The sequence below is a fragment of the Amphibalanus amphitrite genome, unplaced genomic scaffold, assembly GCF_019059575.1.
Source record: "Amphibalanus amphitrite isolate SeventyFive unplaced genomic scaffold, NRLGWU_Aamphi_draft 000914F_arrow, whole genome shotgun sequence".
Lineage (NCBI taxonomy): Eukaryota > Metazoa > Arthropoda > Thecostraca > Balanomorpha > Balanidae > Amphibalanus > Amphibalanus amphitrite.
In genome coordinates this window covers 178,791-204,165 of record NW_024882408.1, presented here as the reverse complement: position 1 = coordinate 204,165, position 25,375 = coordinate 178,791, and the positions used below count along the sequence as shown (strand labels likewise).

General features: G+C 49.9%; 1 protein-coding gene across 1 annotated transcript in view; it reads right to left on the bottom strand.

Moving 5' to 3' along the window:
* Nucleotides 1-25,375, bottom strand: part of LOC122368008 (ALK tyrosine kinase receptor-like) — a 140,808-nt gene that overhangs the window by 39,527 nt on the left and 75,906 nt on the right. Inside the window, exons 4-19 of the mRNA XM_043341597.1 lie at nt 21,648-21,852; nt 21,108-21,241; nt 19,671-19,802; nt 19,322-19,477; nt 17,338-17,465; nt 16,326-16,486; nt 14,157-14,251; nt 13,639-13,698; nt 12,232-12,270; nt 7,923-8,085; nt 6,466-6,625; nt 4,986-5,210; nt 3,863-4,013; nt 3,392-3,565; nt 2,815-2,945; nt 1,188-1,296 (exon numbers count right to left, since the gene is read on the bottom strand). Of these exons, the coding sequence (XP_043197532.1) occupies nt 1,188-1,296; nt 2,815-2,945; nt 3,392-3,565; nt 3,863-4,013; nt 4,986-5,210; nt 6,466-6,625; nt 7,923-8,085; nt 12,232-12,270; nt 13,639-13,698; nt 14,157-14,251; nt 16,326-16,486; nt 17,338-17,465; nt 19,322-19,477; nt 19,671-19,802; nt 21,108-21,241; nt 21,648-21,852 (2,223 nt within the window). The remainder of the gene's footprint in view (nt 1-1,187; nt 1,297-2,814; nt 2,946-3,391; nt 3,566-3,862; nt 4,014-4,985; nt 5,211-6,465; nt 6,626-7,922; nt 8,086-12,231; nt 12,271-13,638; nt 13,699-14,156; nt 14,252-16,325; nt 16,487-17,337; nt 17,466-19,321; nt 19,478-19,670; nt 19,803-21,107; nt 21,242-21,647; nt 21,853-25,375) is intronic.

Genomic DNA, 25,375 nt, shown 5'->3' with positions numbered 1-25,375 from the left:
GCTACCGTCCTGTTCCCAGGAGGTGGCGAGACTGGACTGCCGGTGCACACCGGCCAGCGCGGCATTCCCGGCCCGCGGTGGCGGTTTTAATCTGCTCCAGATATAGCGACCACCGGCGACCCACGATCCGAGGGCCGCTCGGCGGCGGAGGAGCCGATCGGCCGGGGCGTCCAATTCCCTCCCGTATCGCTCATAGCTGCCCGTATCGATTACGAGAGGCGGCGGCGGCGGCGCGCGGCTGTCCCTTCCCTCCCCGGCCGGCAAGGTCCTGCTCCGGCTGCCTGCAGAGGCGATCTGGAGGCGGCCGGCCGGCCGGGTAGGCGGTCCGGACGGCAGACGGCTCTGAAAGCCAAAGCGTCGGTGGGTTATGTGAGCCGCAGCGAGACGTTCTAGGAGAAATGGTCTTTTATGACTGCCTCGTAAATGTAAATTTTGTCGGAAAAATTCGCTCCACTCAATTCCGTTCCAGCTGCTGCTAAGCGAAATAGGAATTGAACGGGATCGATGCTGAATGGAGAATAGGAGACAAAAAATATTGTCTCTCGACAAAAGCGGGATTACAATTTTATAAGAGCCGGATGTGATGCTATACGCTGGTGGTGGTGGCCGGACCGAATGATTCCTGCCATCAGACCTATAACGGATGCAATTTACGCATGGCAACTACAGCCCACACATAAATATACGTGCTTTATATGAGGGAAAAAAACATACCCGTTGGGAAAAACAGTAGCCTCAAACTCACCATCGAAACAAGCTTTTAGCAATATATAACCTTCAAACCAGTCTCTTCTGAGCAATGCGCAATAAAGCTTAATTCCTTTTGTCTATGATGTTCTACAGTTTGGTACTGATTTGCCAATTGCCAGATGGTCTTTGGTTGTAACCAATTCAACTTTTACGCAGCTATTGTCGGCAGACTCAGAGACCACCACAGGCAAAAACGGGCTGAAAGCTTTCAAGTCGTTCACCTCACATGTATGATGGTTCAACGACTACAGACGTCGACTTTTTTCCTATTTAAGAAGTGAAACGTTGAACGCTCATTTCTTTTTCGGTAAGCTGGGAGGACAGCTGGTAATGCAGCTTACATGCAGGTACAGGTTATATCAGTAGCCACTGAAAACCTATATGTCGGTGGCGAGTGACGGTTCGACAGTGTGACAGAGTGACAGCGAGCGACTCACCTTGGCAGGAGCGTTTGTCATCCATCAGCGTCCAGTTGTCCCTGCAGATGCAGCGCACCGAACTCATCTGGCTGTTGATGGCCACACACAGGTGCTCGCACTGACAGCCCTGCCAAACGTGTGACAGACGGTTAGTGCGTACAGAACAGTGGATCTACTGAATGCGCGGCTGTGAAATCGCTTCGGTAATTTGAATGCTGTTTCATTGATTTTACATCCAAGCTAAAAAGTCTACTGAGTCAGTAGTATCTCAGTCATCAAATAAGCTAATTAAGTATAAATCTGGAAAAGTAGGTATAAAAAGTAAACTTATAGAAATAAGTGACGGGATGACAGCTAGCGAGACACCTTGTCAAGCGGTATGTCCTTTGTCGAGCTTGTTCAGTTATCAACCTGCATACCACACACACACCACATCGCGTGTCTCATATAAGTTTAACAAATCTATGTAGTCTTCTGTATGAACATTTATCTGGTGGCACACTGACAGAAGCGAATACAAAACAGCAAACCACTGTGCCGATAACATCATTTTCTGCGTCACTGCGCCGTACATTTGGTTTCCTTATTTACCACGCAATATCCGTTCAACTATGAAGTCGTCAATAGCTACAGGCGACACGGGGCGATGTAAGTGGATGTCTGAAGCGGCGCCTGTCCCCACCAGACACCCTGTCGCCGGTTCGCATCCGGTCCATCTGAGAGCCGCCAATCGCCGACGCAATATCTCCAGAGAGGCGCGGGGCTCCACCGCCTCCTCTGCCGCTACCGTCGTCAGAGCCCATCGGCCGTCTCATCAGGGCAATTACCGACCATCAGCGACATTGACTGTGTCACCACGCGGCCAATGGCGGCGCGGCGACCGTCCCAATCACTGACTCAAGTGGAATAATCAGAGTCGCAGGCTGTCGGTGCCGCCGCCGCCGGCCAGTCGATAGCAGGAGTGTGTAAAGTGTCGAGGACACCCAAACAGAGTCGGAGTGCAGGGCACAGCGGAAAACAGAGACGTAGAGTCGAGGTGAAGGAGACGCACTTACTATAGGAACTTGTGCAGTGCAATTACAACAATCAAGGCATTAGTGTCTTTATGTGAAAACAATTACAAGTGTCTCGGTTTCAAATCTCATCCCAGCATGTTTTTCTCAGCGTCCGAAATACATATGTGTATCATCTACTTCCTATTCGTTCCGTCGGACCAGTTGTTTATTCTGCATCTGTAACACGCCAAGTTCCGGGAACCGTCGGCTTGTTTGCCTCGTTTTCTGTCTCTTCTAGCAGCGCATCAGTCAAGGCTGCTGCCTATTACCGTCGATCCAGCTGCCTAGAGTGGATATTTGCCGGTCGTAGTCAGACTAACAGCAGCGACTCGCGAGCCACCCGCCTTGATTGGAAAAAGAAACGATGCAAATGAAGCGCGAGTGAATGAACCAGTCGTCATAGTCCGACCGTCGGTGGACACAGGTTTATGCTGGATTAGCAGCATTGCATGAAAGTCTCTCTCTCTTTCTCTCTCTCTCTCTCTCTCTCTCTCTCTCTCTCTCTCTCTCTCTCTCTCTCTCTCTCTCTCTCTCTCTCTCTCTCTCTCTCTCTCTCTCTCTCTCTCTCCCTCTCCCTCTCCCTCTCCTACCTTGAAGGCCGGTATGATGTGCACCTCCCCTGGGCCGATGTGACTGGCCGGATCTACGACACGGTACAGTCCAGATGTGTAACTGGTGCCGCCACGACCACTCTTGTCCACACCATCGATCGTGTCTCCTCCTGGGAACAGGGTTGAACGCGTCAGTCTATGGGGGAATTATGGAACAATGAGCAATTGAACAGGTGCCCGGCGGAGCAGTTTGTCACCTTGGTGATATGAATTTAGACTATGAGGAAACAGAGCCAAACTAATGTCAGCAAAGCCATAAAAATGAAAGGTAAAAGAGTGTCGCGGAAATATACAACAGCCAACTTTAATGCAAGTTGATATCGGCGGCTTATCAATAATTCGGTGTCCGATCAGCTCTAGCCAGGGAACGACAATCGCGTGTTGACGATCCATGACCAATGACCATTCATCATTATAGCGCCTTTCTCTGAGTTTGCAAACTATTACGGCATAGTCAACGGATCTCTCAATTTCCTTATTCATGTGTCATATCCATGCCATTGACAATCAAATAACCTAAGCCTGCAAACAAGCCTCGTCATTTTACAGCCCTAACCTGCGTATCCGCCTCCACCGCCGCCGCCTCTACAGCCGCCACCGCCGCCGCCGAAGCCGCCAAAAGTGCTCCAGTCGGCAGCCGTGGCGCAGGGCTCGCCACCCCGCGCCCCCAGCGACAGGGGCCATCCGCCAGCGCCGACCGGCTCTGAGTCGTTCCAGCCGCCGCCGGCACCTGACGGCCACGGCCGGGGTCAGAGGTCAGCAGGGAAGAGGTCAGCAGGGCTAAGACGGCAGCAACGGAAAGCAGAAGTCAGAGAACCCAACCAGTTGCAGTGGCTAACGAAGGCCAAAAGGGCAGTACCAGAGGTCAGTGAGTGTTAGAGGTCAGCAGGACTTCAGAGTCCAAGAGGGGTCAAAGAAATGGAAGGTCTGACACAATACCTGCAGGGAAAAACGGAAATACTATGGCACTATGGCAAAAGACCTCTTGGCTCAACCAGCGCGAGCAGCCTGCGGGCCAACGACTCACCGGCGGCCTCCGGATCGGAGAAGCGACCGTTGCCGCTGCCCAGGGTGTGGTTCTCGCCACGACCATCAGGGGAGTGCATCACGCCCTTCTTGTCGGAGAGGCCTCCGCCACCGGCGGCCACTACCAGAGGCACGCGCTGACTGTTCCTCACCTGCGGCAGCGTGGAGGGTGGGATGGTGACTTCTGGAGGAGGCAGATCTGAGAGCCATTGCTCGGGGAGATATTACAGGACATTTGAATGAAGAAGAGCACTGGAGTGAGCGTGAGATGTGAGAAGGAGGTCATTTGGCACAGCATAGAAGTTTCATTGGGAAAATGCAGCTCTCTGGCTTGGTGTGCTTTTATTAATGGAAAACTGAGAAGCATGAGCACGCCCTTTAGCCGCTATTCATCGGAACAGTAGCCAACCCATAAAGATCATATGTAAATGTTTATCCGGAATCAACAAAATAGCGTTGCTGTAAGTACGTAGGAGGAATTTATTGGAAAAAAGGTTCATAGTCACTTCTACTTTGCTATGCTTCCTTCCGGAACAGCAAACAGTGTTTTGGATAAACTGCGCCAGTTTTGTATCATTGGACCCAACCGAGCGTACCCCACCACACCACCGGTCTTTGTAAATGGCCGTCCGACCCCAGTGACCTATGAGGATAAAGAACCGCCAGACAGACGCGTCCGCCACAGACGACTTAGCAATGGCGGATATTAGCCTTCCTCGGCAGCACACACCAGCCATTCATTTCAATTACGCCTTCCGGTCTAGGTAAGTGATGTAATCTGACGCAGACAATGTGCGACAAACGACAATCCTAATTTGTTTACATTATTTGTTACGCATTCATAGAAAGGATCTGAAGTCTAATGAATGTTAACATAAAAATGTTAGCAGTCAGTGAAGCTATAAGAGAAGTGAACTTTCACTTGGCAAAGTCTTGCGAGTATGTTTATTCTCTAAGCATTTAGAGCGGTCTGGTCTTGAATTAACGCAATTCATCATATAAAATGAATAGTGCATATCAAACACAATGAATAGGTATAACTCGCAGGCACACAAAATTCCACAGAAAAGACACGAGCGCATGCATGTCTCGTGCGCAAAGTCATCTCATACGCGGTCACTCACCAGAAAGACGAACGTTCCTCCACCCCCGCCGCCGCCGCCGCCCACGAATGTGATCGACTTCAGGTTGTGGAGAATGCTGCCGTCGCGTCTGGCCAGCCAGCGTCGGCCACGGCGCCGGTGGTAGCCGGAGGCCGCGGAGCGGAACCCGTGCAGCGGGTGCAGCACCTTCAGGTCGGTGGGGTGGGTGGAGGGCTTACACCGCTCCAGCGTCCGGTTCAAGTTGTCCTGCGGTGGGGTTGAAAAGGAGGGACGGGCGGTCAGAAGTGGGGGAGATTCGTACTGGAGTGAGGCCTAAATGATAATGCTTCAGTTGAGCGTTGTTGACAAGAAAAAAATGTAAATGTAAGGTCAATGAGCGACATAGATATCGTCACACAGGCTTTTGATTCGATGATTGTTGACATTGCAATAAAAGACAAATATTCGTAGCAAATATACCATTTCCCTTTATGCTTTCCTAAAAAACGTGCCTTTTGTTGCCTATTTTTAAGTCTGAATCTAACGCTCTTTGGACAGGCTTGTTTTTGGCCTCCAACAACAATAACAAAAGTGCATTTGAAGATGGATTCAGCGTCCGATGCCGCTTATCGAAGAAGTCTGCCAGAGCTGATGGAGGGTCAGCTCGCAGACTGGTCATCCATCTTGTCCGCCTGGTGCCCCCCCCCCCCCGAGCGGCGTGCACCCTCAGCCCGTCCCGGTTCCGCGACATCGCAGTCCCCGGCTGCTAGTCAACAGCTCCGCATGTCTCAGGCGCTGATGTAGCCGCTGCGGTTGACGGTTATATGTAGAATAACTGACATTAGGTACCTACTGTTGTGAAATCTCATAGCGTCTGCATCAACAAAAACAAAGCTCAGCCTCTGGCACTGGTCAGGCACTGGTCAGAGCCCTGGTCAGATCTCTTGAGTACACTTCAGTTTTCGTCATAATTCCTCGCTTTACGAAGCGTTACGCTTGTTGCCGAAAATATTTACACTACTCGTTAGCCCGCGCATGACTTTTCTCAAAAAGTTTTTAATTTTTCGCAAAAACCGGAATATATGTCATAGATCACAAACTAATGAACTACTCTGGCAAGTTTAAGCCCAATATCTTAAAAAATAGCAAAGTTATTTGTATTATTGTCAAAATTTTAAAATAACATATTTTTAAAACCATCTTTCAGTACGTTTTTGACATCGTACAACAATATAAATGGCACCATCGTGTTCCTGAGCTGAAACTGCATCTGCCTCGCTGTTTTTGTTGCAAGACCACTGACCGGGTGGCTGACGAGACTGACACGACCGACTTTGCTGCGCAGTGCCCGGTGGCTGACCTGATTGACCTGACTGACCTGACTGTCTGTTCTTGTTGCAGGGCCCGGTGCCATCCTGGTTGTTGTTGCACTTACCTGGCTGTCCTTGTTGCAGGGCCCGGTGACTGACCTGGTAACATCTGACTGACCTGGCTGTCCTTGCTGCAGAGATTGTTGACTGACCTGGCTGTCCTTGTTGCAGGGCCCGGTGCCCTCCTGGCCGACCACCATGTAGACCTCCTCTCCCTCCGTGAGCGACACCACAGAAACGGCCGTGGAGCCCAGGCTGACCCGGCTCGAGGTATCGAACCCCTGGCCTCCGCTGGCGCCGCGAGCCACCAGCCTACCGCGAACACAGGGGGTCAGTTTGGACGGCACCGCGCGCAACCGGCCTTTCAGGGGATACAGAATACAGGCCATATGGACCCCACAGGACACGGCACGGGTATTCACAGGATACATCAAACAGACGCCTTAACCCTCGCCCGCACATGCCATTTTCCCATCCTAGAACGCACATGGGGGGGGGGGGTGGTTGCCACCCCCCCCCCCGCGCCATTTCGTTCCTGTTGGAGATAGAGCTTAGCGGTAAAGACCAAAAAGATTCTTTGGGAAGAGACGAATCCAATGATACCCAGTTTTACCTTCTCAGGTCAGTCATTGACCTTCCAGGTCAGGTCAAACTAAAAAATGTTGCTGTTTTGGGTCACCGTTGGATATCAAGTGTGCTGCTTATCAAATACCGATGACGATGCTGTTTTCTGGTGCCAAGCCAGCTAGAACCTCTTTGTCACACTACCCGACCAGAATTTTGCTGCTTAGGTCATTTCAGGTCAAGTTAAGTCAAGGTCAATTATATGTGTTTGTATGTCTGTGTGTGTCTGTGTGTATACTGATGTGTGCACCGATTGTTTTTGGGTCCATATTACATGAAATCATGATCTGAGAAGCTTTTACCAAAAATGCAGTCAAAAAACTTCAAAAAAGTAAATTCAGCTTGCCTAAAACGCAATTATCTTAGATGACCTAGGTTGACCTTGACCCTGACCTTGACCCCTGTACATCGTCGAACAACATGTTCCATGATAGGTGGGAGGTAAGACTGGCAAAAAAGGCCGAAATCAGGGTGTCAAAAGCTCATAAGGCCCATGGCAAACGCAATATGTTGAGAATTGGCCATTTGGGTCATGACATGACCTGACAAACAAGGTCATATCTCCGAAACCAAAAATCACAGAAACTTGAAATTTTCAGTGAACATCAAGAAAGGATAGAGGAGCAGCTATACGAAAAATCAGCCTTCTAGCTCTAAAAATGTGGAGTGCAGAGCAGAAAGACTACCTGGGGGGGGGGGTGGCAACCACCCCCCCCCATGTGCGGGCGAGGGTTAAGCACATCAGACGGAGCAATACAAAATAATGTATGTATTTTACGTTCAGGAAAACTTGTTAAGTCTGTTGAACGACAATAATAGATGGCATGTACCCAAAGTACCGTTATAATGTATGGATGCAGTGCTACTCTGACATACCCTTAAGTCGTTTGTTTTTGCACCTTTTTACTTTTTAAACGCATCACACGACCACTTGTGTGCTATTACAATTATTATATAGCGTCCTTCCTGTCGTATATCCACTTACGAGTAGATGCCGGTGGCTGGGACTCGCCACACCTGCACTCCCTTGTAGGTGGGAGCGTCCAGCACGCTGACGTGTGACGCCGTGCGGTTCTTGTAAGCGGCGTTACACTCGCGCTGCTGCGGTCCATCGCGACCGGAGGCGCCGCAGGTACCGAATGAGAACACTGAAACGGGAGCAGAGCGGGCTGTGGACGCTGCTGATGACGCTTTCCGCCTCAATTTTGACTGTTTGCCGTAAAACATTGTCCTGTGAGGTGAATGCACTCTGGGCATTGACGTGGCGGCATGCTGATTGCTGAAATAATATAATATTAAAGAAGCGGGGGCTGGTTAGCTACAGGGGATTGCACCGCCCTAGTTGGCAACCAATGACGCACCCGCTGATAGGATTAGGTATACGCTTTTAACATCAAAGGTAATGGAGCGTGTCGGTCTCTGACAGCCAGTAATAGAACAAAAGACACTAGGGCCGGGGGGATCCAGGGCGTCGCAAGTCCATCTACGACACGTCGCAAGTTACGACACATGTCCCGTCGCAAGTTGTGTCGTAGCGAAAAAGGAGGGATGTTGAGGAAAGAGGGGTTTGTCGGAGGATACGACAGAACGTAGCTGCGACGAGGCTTAAATACCCGCTTTACTCGAGAATTTAAAAGGCTACACGATCAGCTGATCCCGTAGTAAACGTCAGTAAGGTCGAAAACTCTATCACGCATAAAGGAACATTCGCCTTTCTGGTTTGCGAGCTTATGAGACAGCAAGGTCAAGCATGTTCTCTGATTCTGAAGCTTTGTATTAACTGGGTGACTTGTGGTTGCTAACGCTCACGTGATTTGCCATAAAATTTGGGATCGATCACAGGAGATTCGTGGCTATAGGGCATCTAGAATATATATTACTGACCGGGCCGACGAAATTATTTGGAAACGAGGTTTGCAAAATTGACGTAGGCCCGAGTGCGAAGCACGAGGGCCGGAGTCAAATTTTGCAAGCCGAGTTTCCAAATAATATCGTACGGCTGAGGTCAGTAAGATTTTTCCTACATGCCGCATAGCTAGGTCAGTTTCGACAGGTTTTGGTGACACTTTTATACAATTGTTTAGTCCATATTTTCCTAACAGTGATTGCGCTACTGCTGTGGATAAAGCCTTAAAGTAAATTTATAGAAGAAAATGCATCAAAATACCTTACTTCAAAAAGAATCACGTCTGAAAATATCAACTCAAAATGGCACAACAATTAGATATCCAAGGAACATAATACTTGAATGATTTGCCACGACATAAGAACAAGAAGAAGGTATAATATTCCTAGTGATTAAACGTGAATTTTCCCAGTGCTCTTGCAAGAATCTTTGCTTCATTTATGTAATCGTACTTTGTTGATATGGCGATATGCCCTATGGCTAAACGTTCGTTAAATACATTATATTTTCCATATTTTACATGTTTGTTTCGAGGAAAGGACTACAACTGCCAAATAAAAACGCATTTACTTAGGCCCAAGGTATCAGTGGACATATCAAACGAAGATAAGACAACAAGCGATAACGGATTTCGATTAATAGGCGTACCTATATCTTACCATAATTTCGGCTTTGTAACCAATACAAAATATTTCAAAACCCTTGATAAGCAGAGCAGATATTTACCAAAAAATGTTAGTTTTCTAATTTTACGCGGCAAATATCATGCAATAATGATGTCAATTATACATTCCCTGTCAATATTATACCTCTGGACTAATGCGATAAACTGTAGTTTAGAGGTCATTGCCCTGGGCAGTAAACTCGGGCAGTAAACTTTTGTTTCCTGCCCGGCCTATCAAATAACATGGCATTTTGACACCGACAGTTTCTTGGTCATAGTTTTACTGCCCGGCTCGTGCTGTGCTTAAGACATACCCCGGCATGTAGGAATAGATGCTTTAGAAGAAATGAGTTCCGAGAGTTTGAGGTCACAGAGAGGTAAGAAATTTGTAGATGGAGGTCACAATTGGAGGTTACAGAGGTCATCTGGGACACGTCAGGTCACAGAGGTCAACTTGGGGTCATCACAGAGCTCAATTAGAGACCACGGAGGTAATCTGAGACACGTCAGGTCACAGAGGGCAACTTGGGGGCACGTCAAGTCACAGAGGTCAACCTAGGGTCATCACAGAGCTCAATTGGAGGTCACGGAGGTCATCTGGGACACATCAAGTCACAGAGGTCAACTTGGGGTCATCACAGAGCTCAATTGAAGGTCATTGGGGCCATCTGGGACACGTCAGGTCACAGAGGTCAGCTTGGTGCCATCAGAGAGGTCACTTAGAGGTCACAGAGGTCATATGGGACACGTCAGGTCACAGAGGTCAACTAAAGGTCATCAGAGAGCTCAATTGGAGGTCATCTGGGACACGTCAGGTCACAGAGGTCAGCTTGGAGCCACTAGAGAGCTCAATTGGAGGTCACGGAGGTCATCTGGGACACGTCAGGTAACAGAGGTCAGCTTGGGGTCATCACAGAGCTCTATTGGAGGTCATGAGGGTCATCTGGGACACGTCAGGTCACAGAGGCTAGCTTGGGGTCATCATAGAGGTCACTTAGAGGTTACAGAGGTCATATGGGACACGCCAGGTCACAGAGGTCAAGTTGGGGTCATCACAGAGCTCAAATGGAGGTCATCTGGGACACGTCAGGTCACAGAGGTCAGCTTGGAGTCATCAGAGAGCTCAATTGGAGGTCACGGAGGTCATCTGGGACACATCAGGTCACAAAGGTCATGTTGGGGTCATCACATAGCTCTATTGGAGGTCATGTGGGTCATCAGGGACACGTCAGGTCACAGAGGTCAGCTTGGAGTCATCAGAGAGCTCAATAGGATGTCACGGAGGTCATCTGGGACAGGCCAGGTCAAAAAGGTCAACTTGGGGTCATCACAGAGCTCATGTAGGTCATCGGGGTCAGCTGGGACACGTCGTTTTTGGAATTGGGAGAATATTTTGGGGGATGCCCCTTGCAACGTCCAAGACCGCCTTTCTGGATTCGCCAGTAGTTGCTGGAATGGTGTTAGGCTACTTCATATCCCCGAATGCACCATTTTCAACACTCTCGCTGGCACGGATTGAGGCCTCATAGACGACCCGTCAGTTCAAGCTCTATAACTCGCGTTAGCGTCAACGGATTGCAACCAAATTTTCAGGATCTAAAGTTTAAACAATTTTACACCTACCATGTAAATTTCGTGACCATGACCCGAATGACCTGTGACCTGTGACCTCTTCCTCAAGGCAAGGTCAACTTGCGACACAACTTACGACTGCTATTTCAAATTCGTAAGTTGTGTCGCAAATCAGGCTATTTGCGATAGACTTTACTACTTAAGTAACGCTACTCATCAATTGATCCCTTCAAAAACGACTTACTACACAACTTGCGACACGTCGCAGCTACGACGAGGCTTACGACGCTCTGGATCCCCCCAGCCTAAAACCACAATGCCACCTACGCTAATGCCATCGCCGCAATTTGATCAGAACCACATCAACGCGAGCAAAAAACGCCACGAAACATGAGCGCCGACACAGCGCTCCCGCTGTTCCGCTGCGGCGCCCGCTGCGTCAGTGGCGACATTCAGTCAATGCGGCGCTGACCGCGGCAGGTGCGGCATTCAGCGGTGCGAGCGGCCCGGACCGCTGAACGGCCGATCCGCGGTGATCAGGTCGCATTCAGTGCGGTGGCTGGCTGGGACAGCTCGCCGACAGCCTGGCAAAAACAGCCCGCCCCCAGTGCAGCGGGGCACCAACGAGCGCACCGACCGTGCGGCTGGCCAATGGTGCGCGATGACGAATAACTACTGCCAATAACGACCTGGGCGAAATGTTTAAACAGAAATTGCCCTCACAGCAAGTTACCGAAGAGGGTTCTTGGAAGTTTGGTGTTTTTATTTTTCAGACTGCGAGTGCCCGTCTTTGTATTATCAACGGTGGGGCACACCGATAGCCTGTCAATTGAGATGAAAGCAAAGCTTGTGAGAGCAGCTTTACGTTTTTTTTTTTTTACAACTCATTCGCAAAAGACATTGCAATATACTTGGAACTTGAATCCACGGGCCACTGGCTGCTGAACAACTACAAATTCATTTGTTTGCATTTACCCATAATTTCGATGATTTCGATTTTGATATTTGTGCCTATACCTACTTATCTACCTGAGATGAAATTTGCTCCGATGTGGCAAGTGTGTGCAACTGAAGAGTTTTTCTTAGCACAGCGCATGATTGACATTATCCAGACAATCCTAAAAGCATATTAAAGAAAAAATGTAGACTTACCTGTGCCATTCGGTTCTGGAAGGGCTGGAGTCTTCGGAACTGTAACAGCAAATAGCGCATCGTTTGAAACGAATCAATCACGCTGACTTATTATTATATTGGTTTAAACATCAACAAAAACTTGTACAAACCTAACAAAATGTAAGCTTCAAGACACGGGTTTGACAGCTCCCACTTCCACGAAATAAGAGTCTAATGCACGACGACAAAAAAAAAAACAGTACTTAGATGAAGCATGAACGAGTATAAAACAATTATCGATCGAAGGTGGGCATTTGAGTGACGCCTAAAGGAAGACGCTTTTGTAAGATCTCACTTCGCAGACGTTAAATCGTCTGTTAGGGGCATTGAGGTCACTAACGTATGAAGTACAAACATTTTTTCACAATACAATACAATACAATATAGTACAGGGTGGCGCCGGTAAATAACCACAAATTTCAAACCTGTGTTACGAGGAAACTATTTAGTGCAAAGCAATAATTTTTTGCATTCATATGCCATGCTTTATGTAAATTGTTGTCCATAGCAAAAGGGAACGTTGCAGCTGAAGATGATAGCGGAAGAAATGAAAAGGCACGCGGTCATTGTGGCGCTTCACGCCGGCAGCGAGGCACCCCAGGTCGCCAACTTCCTCAGGGTCTACAGAAGCCATGATTATAAAGTCGAGCGGATCTTGGATGAGTCTGTGGGCGACGTTCCGTCTGTGGTAAAGCGGAAGAAACATCCCCGACGATCTGATACCGTCAGAGACGACGATTTCATTGCAAAAGCCGAGAACATCGTCGACGACGACCCGACGTCGACGTCACCGTCGATGACGGTGACGTCGTGAAGCCCTGGATCTACCGAGTGGCTGAGGAAGGCCCTATGTGTTCCAACAAGACTCTGCACCCGCCCTCAGGCCAGGGTGACGCAGGAGTGGATGAGCGCCAACCTGCACAGCCACATCACGCCCGAGCTCTGGCCGCCAAACTCCCCGGACCTGAACCCGCTCGACTATTACGTGTGGGGCGTAGTCGAGAGGGACACTAACAAACACCCACACAACAATATTGACTCTATGAAGTCAGCCATCAAGCAGATGATGGTCAAGATGGACAAGACCATGCTGACCAAGGCCTGCGCCCGGTTCAGGCCGCGCATCGAGGCCGTCATCGACGCGGAGGGGGATTCATCGAGTGAAGTCTGCTCGACAGGTCGCCATCAGTCACCCCAGCTCCAAGCTTCCATCCAATGCACTGACTTTTGTCAAAAAATTAATGTTTTGTGTGGAGCACATATTGTCTTCATTTATCGGCGCCACCCTGTACAATACAATTTTAGATTATTATTCATTACATACCAATGTTCATGTATGTGTTCCCAGCCATAGAAAGCGTGCAATCCACAAGTGCCAGTACTTACGCCAGGTGTCTGGATTGCTCAGATTGTATTTGTACTGGTGACGATACCGGTCTGGGACGCCTGGAATGTAGAACGGTAGCTGACAATGCGGCATAACCACCACCGATGTTATATCAGCAGTCAAATATAGTTATTCGTGTACAGCATGACTTTGAGGTGGAGTGGAAATACATAATATGGGAATGGCATGTCTTCATTATGATGCGCGGATTGGTATATTGTCCAAGGAAGAAGTAAACGTCGGTCATTGCAGCGCCGTGTGAGAATGTAATGATACGTTTTTTTTTAGGAAAACACTTTTCAAACCTTTTCACTGTCGTCACGTTTACTAGCGAACCTAAATATCAGGATGGGCAGACGATCAACATTGATAAGAACTGTAATGTATCATTCATTGTAATAATTGCACCTAACATGCCAGAGCTTTGCTTCATTCAACATCCATTATGAGCTGTATGGTTCGTATCAAAACGTCAATGTCGATACAGATTCGCTCGAGCTATCAGAGGTGAGCCTACCTTGGGCGAAGCACTCTCTGCTCAACGATAAATCGTCAATCCCGATTGAGGCCTTGCTGGAGAGACTTTTTGCCGCTCCAATGACCAGGTAATAGCTGAAACGGAGACACAACAATAAAATTAGACATTGTCTGGATATTAATCCGACACATTTTACACATCGCGCTATCATATGTGCCAACATAAGCTAAGCAGCGTGGATGATATTTGCTCGTTTCACTATAGATCACCCAGGGGCGGCGCCACGGGTTTTCGATAGGGGGGGACGGGGACGGGGGCTTGCCTGACTGAGAATCCCAAAAGTAGATACTGATCGTGTATGCAAAAAAAAAACGAGGCACGTAACGCCGCGAAACTTGGCAAAGCCCAAAACACATCGAATGGTGCATCCCGTTTCCAAACTTATCATAGGACAACTATAAGATCGATCACCTTTTCAAGCATCCTTGCCTCTAAATCAAAATTTGCAGTCTTGCCAACTCAAAGCTGGTTTCCTACAAGCTGCGAATTGCTTAGGTATGAGTAGCAGTGCCAACTACTTACGTTTCGTACTTTCAAATTTTCGATCTTGCGTCTGGTCAGCTTCATGGCTTCATCATCATATAGTCATGGAGGAAAAGTGGGAATGTTTTCTGCTCTGACAAGTGCGCCAAAACTGCAATATAATTTCAGAATCATGACATCACCACCTGATCCATATGCAACGGGCAGGGTGCAGCTAATGGCTAGCCGTCAGTGGTCATGTCATCGGTGGTCACTCAAAAGGTCATGCTAGGTCATGGAAGGTCACCAGCCGTTATTTGATCACACTTTCTGATGGATTTTACTTACCAAGAGCTTCAAGGGAAAAACGAGCGCATGCCGCATGCACCGTTGAAAAAATTGAGTGAAAGGGTCTCAGGTCCGGCGACCTCTGCAGGTGAAGTGCCCCAGGGTAGGATTCCGGTCCTTGTTGATTAACTTCGTCAAAAATTGCGGTACATAGAGCTGTGATGTCGGCACCATTGTGTTCGTCATGATCGAGCTGTCACGACCTGCATCGTTCTCATATTCACCCTCCAATCGTAACAACTACAGCAGGGATTGGCAAATGGCGTGGCACCCCTTTGGGAGGTAATGAAGGTCTCTTGAAACCTCATCCCTCATCTCTTTAGCATCAGTGGCTCTCCTTATGGAACAGGTTTCTTGACTGGTCTGTTTCACCCCAGAATTCAAAGACTAGTCAAGGTAAAACCGAGCGCACCACAGTGAGCACAATTTGATAAGCTGGTGTATCTCAATTTCATGTAGAACCTTTCACGTATCACGTACCTAAAACCCTTTCGTGCACTCATGCAAAAGCAACTGCCATGTTTCAACAGCTGGTAATGGCATTTTCACAGCCGCTGACGTAAGAAGGGGAGGGAAGGGGGCTTGATTAGACCCCCAGCCGTTCGGCCGCCGACCGAACTTAGTTTTGCAGAAAAAAAACGAGTGCTATCGAACCCCTTGACGAGAGGGTGCCGATGCTACCCAATTATAAGATCTTGGGCTACGGCGTGCTTTTTTGGTCCTGCCTGTGATCTATCCGAACACTTCTGCCCACAAGTGCTGGGTTAAATGGCATATATTTCAAATGGTTCCTGTGGTAGAGCTGCCATGCTTGAATTTGACTAATTAGGAATGGAAAATATCCATATAGTAACGGAAATCTATGGAATTTCAGTAAACTTGGTTTTGTCGGCAATGTGGTCTGGCAGTGGGGTGGGGGAGGTAATAAACCCTGTCTGGCGCCCCAAAAAGGGGGGGCACGATCCCCGAGGCCCTGCCGATCACCTTATGACTACAGGCATCACAGCTCCACACCTTTTGCAGATGGCCAGGACCCCCTGCGATACATCCCAACAGCAATCTTTATTCAGAACCTGTCTTGATTAACCAACGATGCATTAAATGCGACGGATAACTCTACAATGCATTATTATCAACTATTGAACGGACCTCGCCGATAGGGGGGTACTGTACCCCCCTAACTTTCGATAGCGGGGGACCTGTCCCCCCCGTCCCCCCCGGTGGCGCCGCCCATGAGATCACCTATAGACATTGAGAGAAGATTGGCCAAAGATGTATAACCTAGAGCCGTACAGCTGTCAGTAGGGACAGTGTGTGTTCACCCCAACTATAGCGCACCTGTCGTTGAAGCTGGTCGGCAGGACGACCACCTCCTGCGACCACTCGCTGGTCTTCATCCTGCCGTAGAAGCGCCACACCTCCTGCCGGTTGTGCGAGTCGAGGATGTAGACGGAAGCCGCCCCAGAGTGCTCCTCCGTCATGTGGATGGAGAAACGGAACTGCAGCACAAACGAGAATGTCATTGTGCGTTTCGAGATAGCAGGGATACAACGCCCCTAAACCCGCCCTTCGGCTTCACCTATACGGTGGACAGAATCCGGGAGTGACCCAACTTTAAACTTTCAATGCTCATAAATAATAAACGAATGTCTCCATAATATTTTTTTCTTTTTTTTAATATAATAAATCCATAATAAATCTTAGCAAATGATGTATATTTACTGCAAAATCGCTTAGCTGGCGATTTACATAATTGAACAATCTGTGACACATTTCACGTTGAAAATAAGCATTAAGTCTGTGACGAGTTGGCTTCAATCACGCCAACTTTGGCGCAGGTAAATGGTGCCAGACAGGCTTAGCGACAGAGCCGGTGGAGGCGTGCACAATTGGCCGTTACATAATTCGGCGCGTCAGACCCAGCAAGGTAGATGGGTCCACACTTCACCGTCAGATATGTGCTCTATGTATCGTGGTGACGTTCGAATGAACTGCGACGATTTGAGCACATGGGGTGACGGGGCTCGTTCTCCATATACGCATCAGTCGTGGTGAGGAGCGATCCCACGCAACAGCCACAACCTCAGTTCTTTCCACTGTCTGCATCAACTGATCCAGCCGCCCCTACCCCCGCATTAGATATCAGCCGCCCGAAACGCCTGCATCAGGCATCAGCTAAGAAAAAAGCTCAACATGCGCGTCCATGCCACAATAAGTATAGGTACCCAAAAGAGCTGCCTGCAAAGAGCAGCGCATGCCACACACAGAATCTTGTTTTGAGCGCATAACAAAAGCCGATGGTAAGGTCGTCAGGGGCGAACAAAGCCGCCAAAATACCGCCCGGACTGACCTTACACGACTTGTAGTAGGGTGAGTGTGGGTCGCTGTTGAAGGCAGGCATTGGCGGAAACGCAGGCGACACCAGCTCTCCGTGAGCCGAGAACAGGCCGCTGATGAACTCCGCCAGCATAAAATGGCCTGCAGCGCAAACACGACAATCACCTACTGCAGTTCGGTTATACAGTTATACAATTACACATGGTGCATCAGCTGCGCCCGCCAAGACACAGAATTGGTGGTGGCATAAAATGTTACATTAGCTTGGTAAATTCGCTGTTAACCCGCGCCCTGGTGGGGTCTGTTTATAACGCGACCTGGTGGGGGGGGGCTACTTTTTGCCCCCCCCCCCCCCCCCCTCGTATCACCGAAACTACTGGACGGATCCGCAAAATTCAAACGGCGTTCGAAAGGCCTATCAAATTTGTCGAAGGAAACCAAATTTCATTGACCTCGGGGTCACCGATGACGTCACAGGTCAGGTCAAAGATGAAATGTTTCACCGTTCACGGGTCTGCTAGGGAATGCGCTATAACACCGAGGAAAACGCATTTTGTCGATAATCAGCGATAGGGCGTCAGTTGCCTAGTAGATATGTTGCTATTAGAGGTCACTGACAATACCAGGTCAGGTCATAGGTCAGGTCACCAAGGGTCACAGGTCAGGTCACATGAGCCCAACTTTACTAAGGTTGTGTGATGCATGTTTTATGGCCAATTTTTCATTTCCAACTCAATGGTGTTGGTTATAAGACTATCAGGTACGGCTTAGGTCACTTTCTGGTGAAGTTCAGGTCAAGGTCAGGTCAAGGTCAGGCCAAAAAAGGTCAAATTTTAAAGTTGATAGTTTTGCATAAAATGGGTATTGATTCGATGCAGCTCGTCACGGGGAGTCTAATGGTGGTCTTTGTTTTACGCTACGGGGTCTAGAATTGCTAAAAATTAAGTTTGAAAATTTGACGTCATCAATTTTGAACAGTTTTTTTCGCTATAACTTCGCCAAAAAAAGAGGTATCAATCTCAAATTTGGTATGTAGATGGAAGGTGGTAAGGACTATCACACATATTCCGGTTTTTGCGAAATTCAAAAAACTTTTTGGATTTTTCGATTATTATATCCAAAAAAAATTATTTTTTTGATTTTTGGGGGTTCAAATCCAAAAATTTCAAAAATCCGAGATTGCAGTTTTGTAGCCCTGTTGATTCTACAGCTTTTATTTTTTTTTTATCATTTTTCTGTATTTGCAAAGCTATAGGCCTGACAGCTCTTCCCGCGAAACCCTTTTTTGGGTCGAAAACGGCAGAACATGACGTGACTCTGACGTCATTTCCGGCCAACCTATCATAGCCTATGGAAAAATTTTTGGTCACAATGTGTAAAATTGATGTCCGGGAGGGTACTGAAAGTTTGGTGACGATCGGCGCAGCGGTTCTGGAGATATATCGAAAAGTCTGGAGGGGGGCAAAAAATAGCCCCCCCCCCCACCAGGTCGCGGGTTAATTGCAGCAGCAAAAAAAGTGCAAAAGTTATGAGGTGTCACAACCTCTCTTCCTGACGCTGTCGAAGTTTGGCTCTCATTTCCGGAACATATAAGCAATCTTATCATAAGGAAATACCCCCTGCTCAGTGCCATGGGTCATGAGCATAAATCAAATAATCACCTGAGGTACCACCCATTCACCCTGTAGGTATATGACGCAAACTGAATTATGACATCACTGTCAATTGTCGCAGACTTTAGCAGCCAGTGAAAGTTCAGCCGATAAACGTTCGTATCAAAATGTAAACGGAAAAGGTTGCATGGTGTCCGGAGCCCATCATGGGTCGTACTGTGACTGGCGCGGTGCAGTGCACCCCCATTGTCCACACCTGAACCTGCGCCTCCCGTTGCCTCTGGCCACATATCGCTGGCGTCCCTCAGGATTCTATGTATACCGACCACTGGCGTTTCCCAGGACTCCACTCGCCACAGCAGCGTTTCTCCTGTTTCCACTCACCACTGGCGTTTCCCACGGTGTGGTCGTAGGTGGGGGTCCTGCCAAACGCTGCTGCCTCGTGGCCCGAACGGTATTTCCACTCGAGCTCGCCCTGGCCCCGTTTCCAGCCACACTGGCCCGACTCAAAGTCGCACGGTGTTCCCGGCGGCGTCTTGCCTGTGGAAAAAAACCGATGCTGTAAGCTGGAAGCTTTGATCCAAGGGAGTAATTGATAGAATCGTACGGACTATGGGATTACGTTACTTATGTCTTGATAAGGCATTTTCCGCATTAGTGATCTTATTTATCTACGGTCTACCGAGGCCAGACCTCGTCAATGTATTACAGAATAGCTCGGCGTGTAACTGACCGCATCCCTGGTCCTCGGACTCGTCCTCGCCGTCGTGGCAGTCCCTCTTGATGTTGCACACGTCGTCGGCGCTCAGACACTTGTTGTTGTAGCACTGGAAAAAGTCGCACGGCTGCTGCGTCGGCTGCGTTTCTGAAATGAGCGGAAAACCACATTCGTATTTTGTTTAGCTGCGGTTTGTTGTGTCTCAAGCTCTGTGTCGGCTGTGCTTGTGCACTGTGCTGTGTTGTACGCTCACAATACACGCAGTATCGTGCACTGTACCGTGTGCTACCGGTGTGCAGCAGTGGCGGATCCAGGGGGGGGGGGCAAAATGGGCATTTGCCCCCCCCCCCCCAAACGGCATGATTTTAACATTACGCCTATGGACGATGCATGGAAAGAATCGATAAATTTTTATGGTTTGCCCCCCCCCCCCAAACCTCTGAGCTGGATCCGCCTCTGGTGTGCAGTATCGTGCAATGTTGTGCTGTGCTGTGCTCCTGATGTGCAGCATTGTGCAGTGCCGTGCGCTCTCATGTGCAGTGTTTTGCGCGTTTCCTGCCCTCCAGCCGTGGCGTGTGGCACGCGCTGTGCCTCTGACCCGGCCCCGGTACAGGGTGACACGGCAGCGCCGTCAGCACGCGGCCGCCAATGGCTCCCGACACGGCGGATAATCGCAGCGACCGCCGCGCCGCGGGCACGACGGCCAGACAGACGGGGATGGCGGGCTCCGGCATTACCAGAGACAGACTGGGGGAGGGGGGGCACTGGCATTACCGGGCACAGAGGGGGGGGTCAACTAAATTTCCGAACAGACCGGGGGGGGGGCATTAGCGGATTCAGACTGGGGAGCGGGTCAACGGACACCAGCGGACACGTGGACCGGACATAGGCCATTGGACAGAGGCTAAAGCCAATGCAGGCCGGCGGACACAGACCGACGGACACAGACCAGATGCAGACCAATGCAGCGGTGGAGCCATCGGACCATCAGACACATGGACCAACGGACAGAGGTCATTGGACACAGATCAGCGGTCAAATATCGGCAAACACAAACCAGCGGACACATGGACCACCGGGCAGACATTTTATGAAGATGTCATCATCGACGCACATACAGAACCTGAAGCAATCACACAAAAATACACTAAGCGCTTTACGCTGACGACCCGACAATGGCAAGCTGCCATCTACGGCGGCGACGACAGCGTACGGTGCGCCCACAATACTCCGACATGGACCACCTGTGTGGGGAGGAGGTGGGAGTGGGAAGGGGGGCTCCCGAGCAGGTGTGGGCCGTCTCAGACCGCAGAGGCAGCCTCCGTGCGCTAAGCCCAGCTGAGGCGGGCTTACGGCGTCGGCAGCAGGCAGGCGCCGCTATACAAGGTGCCCACTGTTCGCGCGTGTGTCAATGCAGTTCGCGACTGTTCTTTGACAACCCCAGCCACTCACCTCTCATACAGTCCTTGAGAAGAATGTTGTCGATCCCGATGTGATTTGGAGTCTTGCCGCCGAGGTCTTTCATCTCAATGATCAAATGAAAACGTTCCCTGATTTTACTTATTTTCTCTGTAAACTTGTTCCACCTGAAACGCGACATTTCGGTCCGTCACACTTCACTTGCCTGCTGAATCGCCAATGTCGTAGTTGATGTGTACCTAGGAAGTTCAACAGTCCCCTCGCACTAACACATGTATGCTAACTGTTTACATTTGGATGATAAAGTAATGTCGTTGTGTTATGTGTTGGTTTACCGAGCTAGGTAAACTCCTTTACGATGCATTGTTACCAACAATTTATGTAGAAACCCAAACGTTAAAATAAACCCAAATAAAATCATTCGCTAAACCCTTATGAAATAAGACACTGATGGCATAATATCTTAGAAATTACGCAAAAGCCCATGCGCACAAATATATGGAAAAGAAACGTCCCTTTCCGTTTAGGCATCTAAATTTAGGGCTATACAAGCAGACAAATTTTTCTACTCACTCTCCGGATGTGTGTTTGGGGTGCCAGGACATGTAGACCGGATCGCCGTGCTCCTTGTTGATGACTATGGCGATCTTGGTGCGCCTCAGGGTGTGGGAACAGATGTCCATCTCTATCCGGCAGTCTTCGCCGGACTCCTCGTACCAGGGCGACCAGATCTGCGCCTGCGTCACGTTCCGGTGGCTGCTCATGAGCAGATAGTGACCTGGCGGGCAGAGAAGAGGGAGGAGAGGGTCAGCCTGGCAGAGTAAAAGGGCAGCGTGTGCAATGTGTACCTACTGACATCACAGAAGAACAGAGTATAGAACAGAGGAACATAAAAATGGACATATGAAAAATGACCCTCGTCTGGCCGGGCTGCTAAAATAAAAATATCGTCTCTATGAAATAATCCGAAAACATATCGTGAAAACGGCTATTATTATAAACGTAAGTGCCGTAACATTGCCCTAAGTCGTGGAGCAAAAGTAAAACAACATCATTTACCATAAAAGAAAATGATGGATGGACATAAAAGAAGGAGATCGAGGACAGAGGGAGGGAGGGAGGGAGAGAGAGATAGAGAGAGAGAGAGAGAGAGAGAGAGAGAGAGAGAGAGAGAGAGAGAGAGAGAGAGAGAGAGAGAGAGAGAGAGAGAGAGAGAGAGAGAGAGAGAGAGACGGAGAAGGAGCAGAAGGATGAGAGAGGAGGGGAGAAAAGACGACAGGAAAGTGAGAGCGGCAGCGGCGGCAGCAGCTGCTGTTGCCGGGAGCAGCTGCGGTGTCTCCGTCCACCAACCAATCGGTCAGGGTAATTGGCAGTGGACTCCCTGGACGGCCCAGTACTCTTAGCCGACCTCTCTCGGCGGGGAAACACCTCACAGCCGGCACATTAGACTTCAACAGACTAAAAGGAATACATGACACCACAGAAGACGCCTATGAGGAAATGTCTAATTAATTTGTGGCGTAATTTTCGTCGTTTGGAAAGCTCTTGAATTTCTTATATGTCAAGAAAGGGCTGATCTTATATACTTCAACGTTCACACACCACAAAGGTCCTGTCGGCCAGCTCATCAGCACTTTGCAAGAAAATGTCGAAAAAAAATCGAATCATTTTGTTGTAACGTTATTCTGCACACCTGTGGACTAGCGGCACGTTTGAGTCTCGGCGCCGGTGCCAGCCTGTGCAGCGTTCCGACACGACGCGCCGCTGACCGACCGCCTGTCTGTAACGCCCCCGGGGCAGCCAGCTGGCAGCGGGCCCGGTCGTGACCCTCGCCCTCTGGCCGGCGGCTCTCCCAGCCAGCTGTTGCAGCGCGCGCCGCCCCAAATAGCCGGCGGCGCCCGGCCCTCCGACCCACACCGGCCCGACCCGGCTCTCTCGGCCAAGTTCAGCAGTGTTTTCCGCTCGACTGATAAGTGAGCGATGCGAGTTAGTACTGTGTGTAGGGATGTGGGTCAGACACGAATTCCACGCTCATGTTTGTCTGTTGGCCGCGAAGGGACACGTGCAGTTTGTGTAGGAATGCGCCGAGTGGGGATGGGAAGGTGGTCAGCAGGGGAGCCTTATAACAGGCTAGGTTGATGATCAGCGTGCGCATTGTGCAACCAATAATTGGGGTTAGCGCTAAATAATCCCAGAAGAAAACTTGTTATGTGATCAATGCGAGCTGAGCTGTTATGATATCAACAACATGAATTATATGGACTCAACTAGCCATCGTTTAAAAGGAAAATAAGGGAAAATTGGACATCAAAATGGGATATCTTCGCTGAGTGGTATACCACTTCAGTCAATAACATCAAGCTAAGTATATAGGAAATAAGATAAACTATGTTATCCAGAGCATCAAGACTGATCAGATAGCTCTCATTTGCGCAATTACCTTAACAGCCAGTGGCGTATCCAGGGGGGAGGCCAAGAGGCCATGGCCTCCCTCTTTGGGATCAGACATGCAAGTGGGCCCTTTGGGTCACTTGAGTGCAGTTACGTACCCAAGGGGGCCTCGGGGCCCCTGAGGTCCAAGGATAACTCGGGGGGACCGAGCGTGACGAAGGCGTTTTGGGTCTCCCTGTCTTAATTCCAGTACCAGACAGAACGTCTTTTACTCGGAAGAAAAACTAATATCAAAGAGCGATATTTATCACAGTGACGAACACAGAGGGCCCCTAACTACCTGAGAGCCCCTGGCTATCTGAGGGGCCCCTGGTTACCTGAGGGTCCCCTTGGTCACCTGAGGATCCCCTTGGTCACCTGAGGAGTCCCTGGTTATCTGACGAGCCCCTAGTTACCTGAGGGGCCCCTGGTTATCTGAGGGGCCCCTGGTTGTCTGAGAGGTTCCTGGTTGTCTAAGGGACCCCTGGCTATCCGAGGGGCCCCTGTTTATCTGAGGGGCCCTGGTTACCTGAGGGCCCGTGGTCACGGGACCCCTGGTTACCTGAGGGACCCCTGGTTATCTGAATGACTCCTGGTAAGGGACCCCTGGTTACGAGAGCCCCTGGTTACCTGAGGGGCCCCTGGTTATCTGAGGGGCCCCTAGTTACGCATGGGCCACTGACCCCTGGATGGCCCCTGGCCAGTCATTTGAAGAAGCCCTGGTCACCTGAGGGGCCATGTTTACCCGGGGAGTACCTCCTGCAGTCACATGAAGGCCCTTAGTTGCCCGAGGAGCCCCTGGTATAACCGGCCCCTGATTATCAGAGGGTCCCCTGGTTACAGTAACCTGGTGGGCCCCTGGTCAATTGAAAAGCCCCTGCAGTCACCTGAGAGGCCCCTGATTACCTAAAGGGCCCCTGATCACTTGGATTCAATGGCATAGCCAGGGGGCGAGGGGACACGTGTCCGTTATATGGTTTAGGGTCACCTCGGGCCTGAGGGGCCCTACGGTGCCAATTGACATCAGAGGGTCCGCGCTGGTCACGCTTCAACTGGAAAGGAGTGAAAGGACACCACGGGGCTTTTGAGGACACGTCATGGGCTCTTATGTAGCCACACTTATCTCCAGAAGGGCCCCACCCCAGGTTCTGAAGGACCTTGCCGGTCTCTGAGGGTCCTTGAAGGCTAATGAGAGATCAGCTGTAAGGGCCCCACACCTGTTTGTTATGCCCCCACGGCCCACACCAGTGTTTCTGAGGGCCCTCAGAATGGCGCCTGTGAGGGCCCTCACCGCCACTTCTAAGGGACCCACACCAGCGCCTCTTAACGGCCTACATCGGCGGCTCTGAAGGCCCGCTCACCAGCGCCTCCGAGGGCCCTATACCAGCGCATCTAACCGTCACTTACCAGCGACTCTGAGGGCCTCTTACCGGCATCTGAGGTTCCCTTGCCACCCTATGAAGGGCCACTAGTAACTTTCAGGGCCCCATACATGCCTATGCCGGCCCCTACCAGCGTCTCTAAGCCCTAAGGCCCCACAACCGGCGCCTGTGTGGACCCCACACCAGCACATCTGACGGCCTTCCGCAGACAAATCTGAGGGACCAACACCGGCGACTCTGACGGGCTCGCTCGCTTCGCTTCTTCATAAAAGACCGTGCATCTTAAGCACATTGCTCAGGCAAAATGATACTTTATCTGCCAATTCTCCACATTTTCTCAGGGCTTAGACAGACAGACAGACAGGCAGACAGTGAGACAGACAGACAGAGGGGGCCCGTCCGCAGGGGGGACCGGACCCACTGTGCTCAATCCCCCCCATCGAAATGTTCTGGATACGTCCCTGCCTGGGTCGTCAGTGGCCCCCAGGT